Source organism: Ursus americanus, chromosome 12, assembly GCF_024610735.1.
Source record: "Ursus americanus isolate L20-20 chromosome 12, mUrsAme1.1.p, whole genome shotgun sequence".
NCBI classification, from domain to species: Eukaryota; Metazoa; Chordata; class Mammalia; order Carnivora; family Ursidae; genus Ursus; species Ursus americanus.
In genome coordinates, this window is record NC_142138.1 from 37,140,706 (window position 1) to 37,156,834 (window position 16,129).

Consider the following 16,129-nt stretch of genomic DNA (forward strand, 5'->3'; position numbering starts at 1 on the left):
CTCTGAGGTTTTTCTTAACATCTAATGGAATTAGTATGTCCAGTCTTTACTGTCCTTATTAGGAGAGCAATCTGTTAAGAACTAATTAACTTTTAGGTGTAATGGTAATTCCCTACACAAAAGTTTATTAAAAATATTTATTAAAACAAAGTTAATCCTGCAAATAACTCATGAGTAGGAACTAGTATTAGCAGCTTCCTCCTGACCTGGGAAGGATAAAAAAGTCTGCAACTTACCTTTAGTTCCCTAGTCTTTCAAATAAATGTATGGCATAAAATTATGTGAGATGAGTTGGTAGGAAAAAACACTAAAACTTAACCCCTTCTTAATGACAATGGGCAACTGTCATTTATCTTAAGTATTCAAAATAAATTAATAGTCTATTTAATGCCAGTAATCAAAAAACTTATACACTAAGTATTTTATTATATGCTGCTGCCAGTGTATATAAAATAATTACCCTTGTGAAACAGAAATTTATGAAAATTCAGAGAGGTAGATGTTAAGGACTGACAAAAGTAGAAGTTTATATAGTATGGCACGTGTTACAGGGATAAGCTTTTGTACAGGCTTCAAATTTAGTTCTCCTTTGAATATTCACTGGTTCACGAAAAGTGGTTTAGAAAACCTGAAATGGAAAATAAAAGAGTGAATCGAAGGGTAAAGTACCAAAGCACAAAAGTTTTTTCTGCAAAGTAATACATCTTCTATTACTGTAAGGGCATTCATTTGCATGTCAGCTTATAAAGTGCTTTCAATTAAACTAAGCCTGTTTTATTTTTCTAAAAGATTTATTTATCTGAGAGAGTGAGCGCTGGCATGTGTGCAAGTTGGGGGTGGAACATGGGAGAGAATATCCAAGCAGACACCGACTTGGGGCTTGATCTCAGGACCCATGAGATCAGGACAACTGAGCCACCCAGGTGCCCCAAACTAAGGCTGTTTTTTTAAAAAAGCAGACATATCGCAGGGTTTCTGGGGGGGGGAAATTGAGAAACAGGAGATCTCTGTGGTATATAAAATGTAGCTTCCTCTTAATTTTCACAACCACTCTGAAGTACAATCACTTCTGGTTTATAAACAACAGACTTAAAGATTAACTTGCCAAGATCACTCCCAAAGATACTCTATGTCCTAATAAAAAAAAGTTAATATAGGGGGCGCCTGGGTAGCGCAGTCCTTAAGCGTCTGCCTTTGGCTCAGGGCGTGATCCCGGCATTCCAGGAACAAGTCCCACATCGGGCTCCTCCGCTGGGAGCCTGCTTCTTCCTCTCCCACTCCCCCTGCTGTGTTCCCTCTCTCTCTGGCTGTCTCTCTGTCACATAAATAAATAAAATCTTAAAAAAAAAAGTTAATATAAAAATCTCTTAAATTCAGAAAAATCTGAACACCCCTAGAAAATGGGCAGTTAGCATTGATGAGAACAGTTTGGCTGTATCTACTAAGGTAGAAGATGCAATCCCACTTCTATTTACTGAGATAAACCTATACATAAACATGTACACGGATATTGACTGGAGTGCTGTTTTAACAGCAAAGAACTAGAAATAGCCTAAATGTAACTCAATAGAGGAGCAGATACATAAACCAGGGTTTATACATATTGTTGAATACTATACAGCAGTTAAAACAATTTACATGGATCAACACAAATCTCAAAAATAATACAGTAGTTATTCCTGAAAGGTAGAAAAAGTGTATCTTTTTAAAATTTCTTTTTGATACATGGTTCTCTATACCTCTGTGAAAATTTCTGGTATTTTATAACAAAACTGTTCACGAAGCTTAAAATCAGTGGTGAAACAACAAAATGTCTAACCTCAATTAACATCTGAATCAGTGCAAATTTAAAAAACTGAAAAGGCAGAAAATAGGAATAGGTTGAGGGCTGTTTAGCAAAAGCTCAACAAAAAAGCATTCTCAGGGGGCGCCTGCATGGTACAGCGGTTAAGCGTCTGCCTTCGGCTCAGGGCGTGATCCCGGCGTTCTGGGATCGAGCCCCACATCAGGCTCTTCCGCTATGAGCCTGCTTCTTCCTCTCCCACTCCCCCTGCTTGTGTTCCCTCTCTCGCTGGCTGTCTCTATCTCTGTCAAATAAATAAATAAAATCTTAAAAAAAAAAAAAACATTCTCGGGTGCCTGGGTGGCTCAGTGTTAAAAGCATCTGCCTTAAGCTCAGGGCGTGGTCCCAGTGTAGGGGGACCAATCCCCGCATGGGGCTCCCTGCCCCACTGGGAGCCTGCTTCTTCCTCTCCCACTCCCCCTGCTTGTGTTCCCTCTCTTGCTGTCTCTCTCTCTGTCAAATAAATAGAATCTTTAAAAAAAAAAAAGCATTCTCAAGGTCCAGGTGGAAAGTTTGCTCCTAGTTATCAAGTGCTATTAAATTTTAAATGTCATTCCTTATTGAATAATTTTACTTTTCATTTATTTTTTTAAAGATTTTATTTGAGAGCGAGCAAGAGAGAGCTTAAGCCGGGGGAAGGAGAGTAGAGGGAGTGGGACAAGCAGACTCTGCCCAACGCAGGGCTTGTTCCCACAACCCTGAGCTCGTGACCTGAGCTGAAATCAAGAGTCAGAAGCTTCCAACCGAGCCACCCAGACACCCCTAATTTTACTTTTAGAAATTTATCTTAAAGAAACAGGTAAACTATACACAGAAGTATAGCTTCAGGCTTGGAAACCTCAATATTTAATGATAACTTTAAGTTATAATACAACCATTGAAAATTTCGTTTACAAAGAATATTTAATGAAATAAGAAAATTCAAGTGTTTTGTTTTTTTTAAGCAGAATAAAAACTACATTATGATCCTCATTCTGTAAGCCAGCCCATAAATATTTCTTCCTCTTAAAAGGAAATCTAATCTAACAGTGATTGTTTCTAGGTGTGCTGATCATGGTAATTTCTATTTTTCTTGTACTCTATTGCTAAATTATCTATGCTGTCTTAATTTAAATTATAAAAACTATATTTTTAAAAGATGTGAAAATAAAGACCGAAATGTAGATTCTTTGCATCCAGGCGATTTCACTGTGGGCCACCAAGGACCACCAGTATCAATATAACCTGGGAGTCTGTAAGAAATGCTTCACCCCTAGAATTCAGATCTATTGAGAATTTGCATCTGAACAAGGTGATTTGTAGATACATTGAAGTTTGAGAAGAAATTCTTTTACATCCAAATGTCCTTTTCCTGGACAAATGTGTTCCAAAGCATATCTACAAACTTGTTTTATTATACTGCCAGGATTAGTAGCAATTATTTTACTTTGAAATCCGGGTTCTTATCCTAGCTATATTTATAACTTTAAGCAAGTCATTTAAACACCTATCTGTAGACTCTTGTGAAATGAAACTGTTAACAACCAGATAAGAAGCCAGGCTTCTTAACAGTATTTTATATCAAAGGAAAATAAACCACTTTATACAACGGGAACAGAAGTTAAAAAAGAATCTCTAATAAGCCATAAAAATATGAAATTTCCAATAACTGCCATGAAGAATTAATACTGCTACAGGCAAAGAACTATTAACTACTCAAAATGAACATGTTAAGCTGTTAAAAAGAATTACTTCCTCATGGAAAACCTGTTACTCAAAGATGGTTTCTGGTGTTTCAAAATCTTAACCAATTTAACCATTTTATTTACTGGAAACATGCTGACTTCCTGGATACTACCAAATCTACAAAGCTTAATGAGGAAGGGCACAACTATGTAACATGGTATTTTAGGAAGCAGCTTCCTGAACTTTGAGGAGTTAGAATGTTTGTAAAGGGTGTGTGCCACAGTCTTTTTTTTTTTTTAAAGCACTATTAGTTTAAGGTTGCTTCTCATAGGTCAGTACTAGTGAGTAAACCCTCTGACTAAAGTACCGTGTATTTATAAAAGGTAGCACCCTTGGATTACGTTTTAAATTCTCCACAGCATGTTTTCTGGTCACATCTCTCTTGGATTAACATTATACATTTTTGCACACATTGACATTTGATCTGGAAGGTACAGATTAATATACAGACACATGCCTTAAACCAGCAAATTCTTTAGTTTCTTAATCTTCTGAAATCAAATCCACTGCCTGCCACCATGAACTCATACAGTTCATTTCTCTCTTGTTCTATCTTTACTGAAATAAAGCATAAAACCTGTTATTCCCCACTACAAATGTCAACACCATGTCAATTTAATTCAACGATCTCTTGATTTTCTCTTGCATTCCCAACTCCCAAATCTTTGCTATGCTGTGCTACAGCTGGGTTCTATTAGAAAAATGACAACAGACTTAATCCAAAAACAGCTGGTAGTATTTAAAAGTCATCCCCATAAACACTGCAGATTTTTAAAAAACTGTCTAAATATTAAGGAAACTTACCATCCAAAGATTCATCTTACTACAAAAAGGAACAGACTTTCTGGGGTCTGAAGGGATTCGTACTTGAAGATACACCAGTTAGCAGGGGGTCGTGTTGGGCATTCTGCAGACAGAATTGTTTCAAATCTGCAGCTGCCTGGGAAACCTGAATAAGACAAAAGGAGAGGGTAGTGGGAAGAGGTGAGAATGTTTTAATGAAGGTTTCCTCAAATCTTTGAAATACCTGCAATAAACACTTTTTTTTTTTAAAGATTTTGAGCCACCCAGGTGCCCCTATAAAAACCTAAGTCAAAGGAAGATAGACACCAACTGAAGGTCAACAGTCATATATATACTGAGCTCATACTCAAAACACATGTACAGAGGACTTGTTTATAGTAGGTTTTCTTTTGCTTGCTTATTAAAAGCATCAAATGATTCAGTACATCTGCAAAATAAAACCTATCTTGCTAGTTTATTAATAAATAAACTTCAGAGGTATTCCACCTTCAGGGTACTCAACATTTTTTTTGATTAAAAGCAGTACACTTGATAGAAAAGGCGTTAAAATTCTAGCCAACTATTACTTTGTCTTGAAAACAATATTATTGGAAAAATGCTACTGTGAATGAACATTATGTTCTAAAGCTGAACCATTCAGTTCATTGTTTTGGTATTATGTACCATCTGCTGTTTAAGAATACGAAACTGGACAGTGACAGCTTTCTGCTTAGTATCATGCAACTGAAGGGCTGATAGCAAACTTCGAATTATTTTAATAACTTCACTGAGCAGCCTGCCTTTAAAAAGCAGTGTATTTGCTTAAATGGGATTTTAACAATACTCATATATATATATATGCAATGCCACTCAAACAGGACTTAAGGAATTAAGTATCACTTAAATGTCTACTATTTGTATCTACTCTGATAAGGTGATGTAGGATACCAAAATAAAGAACCGAATGGTTCAGATGTAGAACATGAATAACTAAAAGATGACCCAAATGAATACAATATCCTCAGCCTTGAGGCTTGGAAGATGGGAAAAATAATCATTTATTTTCAGTTTCAACTACCCCAAAGAGAGTGAGAGCAGGTGTCCAGTCCAGCTGGGCATTTGCCTTTGAAAGGGAGGGCATCACAAATACCCTCAATAAGAAGAAATCCTGCAGATCACTGCTGTAGCCCAGACATTTACCTGGTAAAAGGATACATAATCCTGAGATGAATCTCAAGTCTTGAAATCTATTTGTGTGTTTGGCTTATACAACAGTCCAAAGTTAATAATGAGTTCCATGGGTTTATTTACCAACTGTGTAAAGTAGTATGTAAATACCTGGTACCAAGTGCTACAAAAAATGGCCACCCTGTTTACCCACCAAAAGAAGGTGTAGCTAAAATGGGGGGTACACAAGGTATCATTTTGCACCATCTTAAAACTTGGTTTCATTCACATTAACTAACAGTAAGGATAAAGTATCTATTAACTTTCTGCTGAAAGCGGGGCAGGCTCCAACTTAACTAATTCCCTTTCACAAACTTCTCAAGTACTGGGATGTGCCAAATATACTCTAGGCACTGAGAATACCTAAGAACAGCCAGGTCTTTGTTATGGAAGTGACAGTTCAGGGGAAAATACAGACAAGGAGTTCTTTGGAAAAGAGAGTGGTTAGATTGTGCCTTAAGGAAAGGTGTCTCTGGGGAGGTGACATTTAAACTGAGATCTCAATGACAGAACCAGTCAGGTAAACTATCAGTGAGAAACCAATCAGAATTCCAAGCAGTGGGGAGAACTAAGACAAAGGCTCTAAAACTCAAACAAGATGCCAGCCCCTAAAGCACTGTAATAATCACCATCCAGGAGGTTAAAACCCTAGAATCCTGGCATAATAATTAGTGCCCTCTTTCACTCTCAAAAGTGTCCTGGGTTGGCAATACAATGTATGGTCACCCTACATATGGTAGAGTTTGTCAAGCATTTGTGAAAATTTCTATCGACTGTACTCAAACAAATGTTTAACAGTAAACTTGTGCTAATTTAAAAATAAAATATCACCAAAAAAAGCACCTAGCAGAGTCATGGATAAAACAGGCACACAAAATAAAATCAAACTAACCACATTTTACAACAGATTTAAAGAAAAGCTCATTTAAAGTCCTAAGGTGGGATGCTCTCCCTTCCTTGCTATGGCTTCTATCTAGCAGGAGATGAAATGAGAATTCTAAAATCCAATCACCAACGGTGGCTTTAAAGGCTTCTGACCAGAAGCCTCCTGAAAAACTGAAGTATCGGGAGCAGGCATCACTCTGGAGAGTTACTGGAATAGCTGGGGTTTTCGTGATAAAACCCTCAGAGTACTTTAGTCTGAGGACTTCCATCTCATTTTGTTTTGAGACGAGGACTAAGTATCCCTACTGAAGACTTACTGCTTTCAACCAGCCTTTTTTTTGGGGGGGGGCGTACACCCCCCCCTTTTTTTCCTGAGCCACTCCACCTATGGTAAAGGCACACCTGAATGATAATGTGATGGTTGGTTAAGAAACATGATTTCAAATTTCAGAGTTAAATCCAGCCAAGACTGACCATAAACCACTGGGATGAGGTAAGCATCTGGATATGAGAGAAATGGATTCCAAACAGCAATGGAGTCTACAGCACTTAAGGCCAGGAAGAGAGGGGAATCCCACACCAAAAGTGATGGGAATTTCCCTTCCGTCCTGAGGTGACCACAACTGAGTAAGCTAGGTCCCTGACATTTCTATTTAAGGAAATAGGTAAATGGGAGACTATCTTACTCCACAAAACATTTCAGGGAGAAGTAAAGACTAGCCTGATGGGTACACAATCAAGTCATCTTGGAAACGGGCTGTTTCTTTCAACGGAGTGCAGGATTTATATTGTTTCTTTTTTTAATTACAAGAAGAGTTTCACTTGCAAGCTGACCTGCGCCAGAAAGAAGGCAATCCATTTAGGATTTTAAAAATCAGGAGAAACTTGGAATAGCATGTGAATGTCAGGTTATCCTACCAACACACACAAAAGGTTTTTTTCCCCCAAAGTAAATACCCAAGGTCAATGTTAACCAGACGGCAAAACAAATAAGACTTGTCCATCCTGATCACTAAGATACGCAGACCAGTAGATAGATATTCCCAAGATCAGATCACAGCAAACTGTGCCAAATAGGTATGAAATGCAGCCTTTGTACGAGGTTGTACAGGGCACCAGTAACTGTAGACACTGGGGACGTTTTGAAAACAAACATGATTCTTTAACCTAAAGTTTGCGTTTGCAAAAATTCGTTTTCAAGTATGGATAAGAAGAGCTGGAGGTAACAATCTAGTACTAAAAGGAGTGGGTTTGGGAACGTTCTGACGTGGTTCTGCTCTGAATTAAAAGCCAGATAAAACTTTCCAGTGAAAAGAAAGGGCGGAGTCTGGTAAGCTAAGGACTGGAAGGGTGCGGACGGCGCGCGGAGGAGCAGCTGTTGCCCAAGCCAGCCACGGAGTCACTGCGGAGGGAGGGAGAGAGAAGGGCGACCGGAATGCGGAAAGCCGCTGTTCAGCTCCGGGACCAGCCGCCTTGGAAAGCCCTGGCCGCGGAAGGGCGCACTAACCGGCCCCCCAAGCCACAGCGCCCACCCGCGTCGCTACTTCTCTAAAGTTGGCTGCTCCCGGATCCTCGCCACCGAGCGCGCGCCCTCCCCAGGGGAAGCGGGCCGGACGCGAGTGCCGCCAGCCCCAGCCACCCCGGCCGCGGGATCCCACCCTCCGCCTCCGCCCTCCCCTCCCCCTCGGCCGCCCGCCCCCGCTCACCTTCACGCGGTTAAGCCCGGCTTCCAGCCGGAGTTGTTGAACGACTTTCTTCATAGCGGCGACGCTGGAGGAACCAGACATGGCGCTCTCAAGAGCGGGGCAGATTCGTCCGTGCGTGGATCCGTCGGTTCGCGGGTCCGCGGGGCCAGACGGTGGGGCAGCGCGGCGGGGGGCGGGGCTCGGAACTTTGTCTCTTTAAGTTTCCGGTTCTTTGCCCAGCGGCTCCACCCGCGGCGCGCATGCGCGCTCCTCCTCCGCGCTCAGTTCCAGCTCCTCATCCCCGGGGGGAGCGGAGCGGAGGGAGGGGGAGCAGGGAGCGAGAAGGGGTGGAGCGGTCTGCGTGCAGAGTAACTGCGGGACGCGAGCGCGATTGGACGCCCATCTTCTTCCTCTCCCGAGAGGCCGACTTAGAAGAGGTAAAAAAAAAAAAAAAAAAATATATATATATATATATATATATATATATATTTGTCATTAGCCGCCAAGACCCGAGGGGAACCCTGAAGAGGACCGGTGAGGGAAGTCAGATGCTTGAGGGAGTTTATAAAAGGCGTGGTGGCGGGGCGACAAGGAGGTTCTAGCTTTCCTGACGGCATTGGTGGCACAGGTTGACGGAAGGGCGCAGCCGAGGGATGTAGGAGCCAGAAGTACCGGGCGCGAGTTACTGACACCCTACCCTGTCTCCTTAGAGACGTGTGTCTAAGTGGCTCGAGTTTGTTCAACGGGCGGCCAGTCCTCAGCCAGCTTCCCGCCATCAGACCCCTGAGGCCAAAAGAGGGCACAGAGGTTGCTGTAACTGACGGCGGGGGGGGGGGGGGGGGGCGGAGCAGGGGTGCTGGTTCGCTAGGGAAAAGCGCTTCTAAAGATTTGGCTTCTTTCGCCTCTTACCTCTTGGTTTTCTCGAAGAGGTTGTGAACAAGCCAAGGTACTTGCTGAAAATTACACCCATCTCCTCTTGTTATCCATTTCATTTGGGGGATTAACGCTTATTATACCTTGAAAAATAAAACATTTTTGTGTTTCGGGAAAGTTCTACATTTCAGTTGTAACTCATTACCTGCTGCCTGAAATTGACCTTAAAAGGAGTTTCTGGAGAGAGAAACAGTAGGATCTAATTAAGCCAAACAGGCTCAGCCAAAGTGTGTTTCACCCATGGAAAAGTATTTATTATGCCACAGACACTTAGGACAAGTGTTTCCTATTCAACGATTCAAGTACATGAACAAATACACTGATGTTTTCAATAAACGTGAATAATTTCATCACTAAGACATTACAGATTTTTTGTATGGTGAGAAAATCCACATATAATTTGCCCTAATTGACAAATAAAACCTAACTTCTTTACTAAACAGTTTAAATCATTTTACAAAAATCGTTTTACAATGTGCTTTAGTATATTACTTAAGCCATACGATAGATATAATGACTAGGGTTATAAACCAAGGTGTAAATTCTGGCACTACCACTTGGTATTCCTAGGCAAGCCCCTTTAACCTCGCCAAGCCTGTTTCCTCATTTTTTCCCCAATTTATTTATTTATTTGACAGAGAAAGAGCACAGATAGGGGGAGCAGCAGGCAGAGCAAGAGGGAGAATCAGGCTCCCTGCTGAGCAAGGAGCTGGATGTGGGGCTCCATCCCAGAACCCTGGGATCATGACCTGAGCTGAAGGCAAACACTTAACTGAGCCATCAAGGTGCCCCTGTTTCCTCATTTCATAATGAAATAATAAAGCTTCCCAGAATCTTGTTTTTAATTGACAACTTTATCCATTATGCTGTGCTCACAAGTATAGCTATCATCTGTCACCATACAATGCTATTACAGTACCATTGACTATATTCCATGCTGTACCTTTCATCTCGGAGACTTAGTCCGTAAATGAAAGCTTGAACCTCCCACTCCCCTTCACCCATTGTACCTATCCTCCCAACTTGCTTCCCTCTGGCCACCAAAAGTTTGTTTTTTAAAACTATGGGTCTATTTCTGGTTTTGTTTGTTCCTTTGTTTTTTAGATTTCACATATAAGTGAAATCATATTGCATTTGTCATTCTCTGATTTATTTCACCTAGGATAACATCCTCTAGGTCCATCCATGTTGAAAAGGGAAGACTTCATTCTTTTTCATGACTGAGTAATATTCCATCTGATTCCATCCATTCCATGATTGATATTCTATATATTCTTTATACACTTATCTATTGGTGGACATTTGGGTGGCTTCCGTACTTTGGCTATTGTAAATAATGCTGCAATAAACATAGGGGTACATAGGGGGCGCCTGGGTGGCTCAGTTGATTAACAGTCTGCCTTCAGCTCAGGTCAGGATCTCAGGGTCCTGGGTTGGAGCCCTACATCAGACTCCCTGGGAGCCCGTTTCTCCTCCTTCCTCTGCCCTTCCCCCTCCTCATGCTCACACACTCACATGTGCTCTCTCTCACATAAATAAAATCTTAAAAAAAACCCATAGGGGTGCATATATCTTTTCAAATTAGTGTTTTTGTTTTGTTTGGGTAATATCAAGTAGTAGAATTGCTAGATGGTAGGTATTTCTATTTTTTTATGGTATTTCTATTTTTAATTTTTGAAGAAACTGCATACTGTTTTCCACAGTGGCTGCACCAGTTTATATTCCCACCAGCAGTGCATGAGAATTCCTTTTTCTCCACATCCTTGCCAACACTTGTTATTTCTTGTCTTTCTGAGACTAGCCATTCTGAGAGGTGTGAAGTGGTGTCTCCTTGTTTTGATTTCCCTAATGAGTAGTGATGTTGAGCATCTTTTCATATGTCTGTTGGCCATCTGTGTGTCTTCTTTGGAAAAATTCCTGTTCATGTCCTCTGCGCATTTTAAGATTTTATTTATTTATTTTGAGAAAGAGAAAATGTAAGCAGAGGGAGAGAGAGTCTTAAGCAGACTTCATGTCCAGCGACCAACGGGGCTCAATCTCAGGACCCTGAAATCATGAACTGAGCTGAAATCAAGAGTTAGACGGTTAACTGACTGAGCCACCCAGGCACCTCTCCTCTTCCCATTTTTTATATCAGATTGTTTTTTGTTACTGAAGTATAATTAACATACAATATTAGTTTCAGGTGAATAACAGTGATTCAACAGTTTCTTATATTATTCAGTGCTCACCGCAATAAGTATACTCACCATTTATAACCAAACAATGTTACCACAATATTATTGACCGTACTTTTCATGCTGTACTTCTTATTTCCATGACTTATTTTATCACTGGAAGTTTGTACTTTTTATTATTTTTTTTTTAGATTTTATTTATTTATTCGACAGAGATAGAGACAGCCAGCGAGAGAGGGAACACAAGCAGGGGGAGTGGGAGAGGAAGAAGCAGGCTCATAGCAGAGTAGCCTGATGTGGGGCTCGATCCCATAACACCGGGATCACGCCCTGAGCCGAAGGCAGACGCTTAACCACTGTGCCCCCAGGCGCCCCAAGTTTGTACTTTTTAATCCCCTTTATTTCACTCATCTCCTTATGGTCCTCTGGCAACCATCAGTTCTTTGTATTTAAGCATCTGATTTTTTGTTCATTCATTTGTTTTTTAGATTCCACATGTAAGTGAAATCATATGGTGTTTGTCTTTCTGTGTCTGACTTATTTCACTTAGCATAATACCCTCTAGTTCCATCCATGTTGTTGCAAAGGGCAAGATCTCATTCTTTATGGCTGAGTTATATTCCATTGTGTGTATATGCACCACATCTTCTTCATTCATCTATCAGTGGACTCTTGGGTTGCTTCCATATCTTGGTTATTATAAATACTGCAGTAAACATAGGGGTGCATATGTTTTTTGAATCAATGTTTTTGCTTTCTTTGGGTAAATACCTAGTAGTGGAATTACTGGATCATACGGTGTTTCTATTTTTAATTTTTGAAGAACCTGCATAGTGTTTTCCACAGTGACAGCACCAACTTGCATTACCACCAACAGCGCGTGGGGGATTCTTTTTCTCCACAACCTCACCAGCAGCTGTTGTTTCTTGTCTTTTTGATTCTAATCATTCTTAGATGTGTAAAGTGATATTTCATTGTGGTTTTGATTTGCATTTCCCTGATGATTAGTGATGTTGAGCATCTTTTCATGAGTCTGTTGCCATTTATATGCCTTCTTTGGAAAAATGTCTGTTCAGCTCCTCTGCCCGTTTTTTAGTGGATTATTTGTGATTTTGGTGTAGATTGTATAAGTTCTTCATGTATTTTGCATATTAACCTCTTACCACATTTGTCATTAGTAGGTTGTCTTTTCATTTTGTTGATGGTTTCCTACAGTGTGCAAAAGTTTTTATTTTGATGTAGTCCTAATAGTTTATTTTTTCTTTTATTTTCCTTGCTTGAGGAGACATATCTAGAAAAACGTTGCTAAGGCTGATGTCAGAGAGATTACTGCCTATGTTTTCTTCAGGTCTCATATTTAGGTCTTTAATCCATTTTGAGTTTATTTTTGTGTATGGGTTGAGACAGTGGTCCAGTTTCTTTTCTTTTTTTTTTTTTCTTGTAACTGCCCCATTTTCCCAGCACCATTTGTTGAAGAAACTATCTTTTTCCCCATTGTATATTCTTGCCTCCTTTGTTGATTAATTGACCATGTAAGCATGGCTTTATTTCTGTGCTCTCTGTTCTGTTTCATTGATCTATGAGTCTCTTTTTCTGTCAGTAACATACTGTTTTGATTACTACAGCTTTGCAGTGTATCTGGAAATCTGGGGTTGTGATAGCTCCAGCTTTGTTCTTTTCTCTCAAGATTGCTTTGGCTATTTCAGGTCTTTAGTGGTTCCAAACAAATGTTAGTATTATTTGTTCTAGTTTTGTGAAAAATGCTGTTGGTGTTTTAATAGGGAATGCACTGAATTTGTAGATTACTTTGGGTGGGTAGTATGGACATTTTAATCTTCCATGAGCATGCAATATCTTTCCCTTTGTGTTGTCTTCAATGTCTTTCATCATTGTTATATAGTTTACAGAGTATAGGTCTTTCACCTCCTGGTTAACCTTATTTCTAGGTATTTTATTCTTTTTGGTGCAATTGTGAATGGAACTGTTAAATTCTCTTTCTGCTACTTCATTATTAGTGTATAGGAACACAACAGATTTCTGTTTATTAATTTTGTATCCTGTACCTTTACGGAATTCATTTATCAGTTCTAGCAGTTTTTTAGTGGAGTCTTTAAGGTTTTTTATGTATAATATATATAATCATGTCATCTGTATATATAGTGACAGTTTAAGTTCTTCCTTACCAATTTGGGTGCATTTTATTTCTTTTTCTTGTCTGATTGCTACAGACTGGACTTCCAGTACTATGTTGAATAAAAGCAATGAAAGTGGGCATCTTTGTCTTGTTACTGAGCTTAGAGGAAAAGCTCTCCGTTTTTCACCATTGAGTATGATGTTAGCTGTGCCTTTTTCATATATGGCCTTATTATGTTGAGGTTGTTCTCTCTAAACCTATCACATTGAGAATTTTTATCATGAATGGGTGTTGTACTTTCTCAAATGCTTTTTCTGCATCTATCAAAATGATCATATGGTTTTTATACTTTCTCATTAATGTGACTATTATGTTGATTGATTTGTGAATATTGGACCACTCTTGTGTCCCTAGAATAAATCCTACTTGATCATGGCAAATGATTTTTTTTTAATGTGGAAATTCATTCGCTAACATCTTATAGAAGATTTTTGCATCTATTTGTATCAGCGATATAGGACTGTGATTTTCTCTATTTTGTATTGTCTTTGGTTTTAGTATCAGGGTAATGCTGGCCTGGTAGAATGAATTTGGAAGTTTTCCTTCCTCTTCTGTTTTTTGGAAAAGTTTGAGAAGAGTGGGTATTAACTCTTTTTTAAATGTTTGATAAATTCACCTGTGAATCCACCTGGTGTCCTGACTTTTGTTTGTTAGGACCTTTTTGATTACTGATTGAATTTTGTTACTAGTCATCAGTCTGTTCAGATTTTTTCTTTCTTTTTAATCCAGTCTTGGCATATTGTATGTCCCTATGAATTTATTTCTCCTAGGTTGTCCAATTTGTTGGCATATAATTTCTCATAGTAGTCTTTTATAATCCTTTGTATTTCTGTGATAAAGCTTATTACTTTTCTTTCATTTCTGATATTATTAAATCCTTCTTTTCTTGATGAATCTAGCTAATGGTTTATTAATTTTATTTATCTTTTCAAAGACCCACTCTTAGTTTCACTGATTTTTTTTTTTTGCCTCTATTTCACTTAATTCCACTCTGATTTGATTTCCTTTCTTCCCTAGTTCCTTTAGGTATAAGATTAAATTGTTTATTTGAGATTTTTCTTATTTCTTGTGGTAGTCCTGTATCACTATAAACTTCCCTCTTAGAACTGCTTTTGATGAATCCCAAAGATTTTGAGCCATTGTGTTTCCATTTTCATTTGTCTCCTGGTTTTTTGATTTCCTATTTGATTTCTTTATTGACTTACTGGTTGTTTAGTAACATATTTTCAAATCTCCACATGATTGTATTTTTCCAGTTTTTTAATTTTTTTTTGTAATTGATTTCTAGTTTCATACTGTTGTGATCAGAAAAGATGCTTGACTTTATTTCAGTCTTCTTAAATTTATTGAAACTTGTTTTGTGGCCTAACATGACCAGTCCTAGAGAATGTTCCATGTGCACTTGAAAAGAATGTATATTCTGTTGTTTTTGGTTGGAGTGTTCTGTATATCTAAGTTCATCTGGTATAATGTCATTCAAAGCCAGTTTCCTTGTTGATTTTCTGTCTGGATGATCTGTCCATTGATGTAAGTGTGATGTTAAAGTCCCCTACTATTAATCGTTTTACTGTCAATTTCTCCCTTCATGTCTGTTCATATTTGTTTTATGTATTTAGGTGCTCCTATATTAGGTACACAAATATTTACAGTTGTTATATCTTTTTCTTGGATTGATCACTTTATCATTATATAATGCTCTTCTTTATCTCTTGCTACAATCTTTGTTTAAAGTCTATTTTGTCTGATATAAGTATTGCTACCCGAGTTCCTTTTTTTTTTTTAAATTTCCATTTACATGAATATCTTTTTTTATTATTATTATGTTAGTCACCATACAGTACATCATTAATTTTTGATGTAGAGTTCCATGATTCATTGTTTGCATATAACACCCAGTGCTCCATGCAGTACATGCCCTCCTTAATACCCTTCACTGGGCTAGCCCATGCCCCCACCCCCACCCCTCTAAAACCCTCAGTTTGTTTCCTGGAGTCCATAGTCTCTCGTGGTTCATTTCCCCCTCTGTTTACCCCCCCTTCATATTCCCCTTCCTCTCCTAACAGATCTCCCTGCTATTCCTTATTTTCCACAAATGAGTGAAACCATATGATAGTTGTCTTTCTCTGCTTGACTTATTTCACTTAGCATAAGCTCTTCCAGTCCCGTCCATGTTGATGCAAATGTTGGGTAATCATTCTTTCTGATGGCTGAGTAATATTCCATTGTATATATGGACCACATCTTCTTTATCCATTCGTCTGTTGAAGGGCATCTTGGCTCCTTCCACAGTTTGGCTATTGTGGACAATGCTGCTATGAACACTAGGGTACATATGGCCCTTCTTTTTACTACATCTGTATCTTTGGGGTAAATACCCAGTAGTGCAATTGCTGGGTCATAGGGTAGCTCTATTTTTAATTTTTAAGGAACCTCCACACTGTTTTCCAAAGTGGCTGTATCAGCCTGCATTCCCACCAGCAGTATAAGAGGGTCCCCTTTTCTCCACATCCTCTCCAACATTTGTTATTTCTTGCCTTGTCAATTTTTGCCATTCTGACCGGTGTAAGGTTACGGTATCTCAGTGTGGTTTTTTATTTGAATTTCCCTGATGACTAATGGTGTTGAACATTTTTTCATGTGTCTGTTAGCCATTCATATGTCTTCATTGGAAAAGTGT

The 16,129-nt window shown here is 39.1% G+C and overlaps 2 protein-coding genes across 8 annotated transcripts in view; one reads left to right on the forward strand and one right to left on the reverse strand.

The window, feature by feature from the left end:
- Positions 1–397: 397 nt before the first annotated feature.
- GNG5 (G protein subunit gamma 5) lies at positions 398–8,302 on the reverse strand. The gene is made up of 3 exons (XM_045801912.2): positions 8,170–8,302; positions 4,373–4,517; positions 398–628 (listed from the first exon to the last, which is right to left on the reverse strand). The coding sequence occupies exons 1-2, from the start codon at positions 8,248–8,250 to the stop codon at positions 4,392–4,394; spliced, it is 207 nt and encodes a 68-aa protein (XP_045657868.1). The 5' UTR covers positions 8,251–8,302; the 3' UTR covers positions 398–628; positions 4,373–4,391.
- Positions 8,303–8,408: 106 nt separating this feature from the next.
- SPATA1 (spermatogenesis associated 1) overlaps positions 8,409–16,129 on the forward strand; it is a 55,266-nt gene continuing 47,545 nt past the window's right edge. For 4 of the 7 annotated variants that reach the window (XM_045801906.2, XM_045801905.2, XM_087866057.1 and 1 more), the window contains exon 1: positions 8,409–8,585. In XM_045801906.2, coding sequence (XP_045657862.2) covers positions 8,409–8,585 — 177 coding nt within the window. The remainder of the gene's footprint in view (positions 8,586–16,129) is intronic. The other 3 variants (XM_045801909.2, XM_087866059.1, XM_087866058.1) reach the window with 1 other exon arrangement.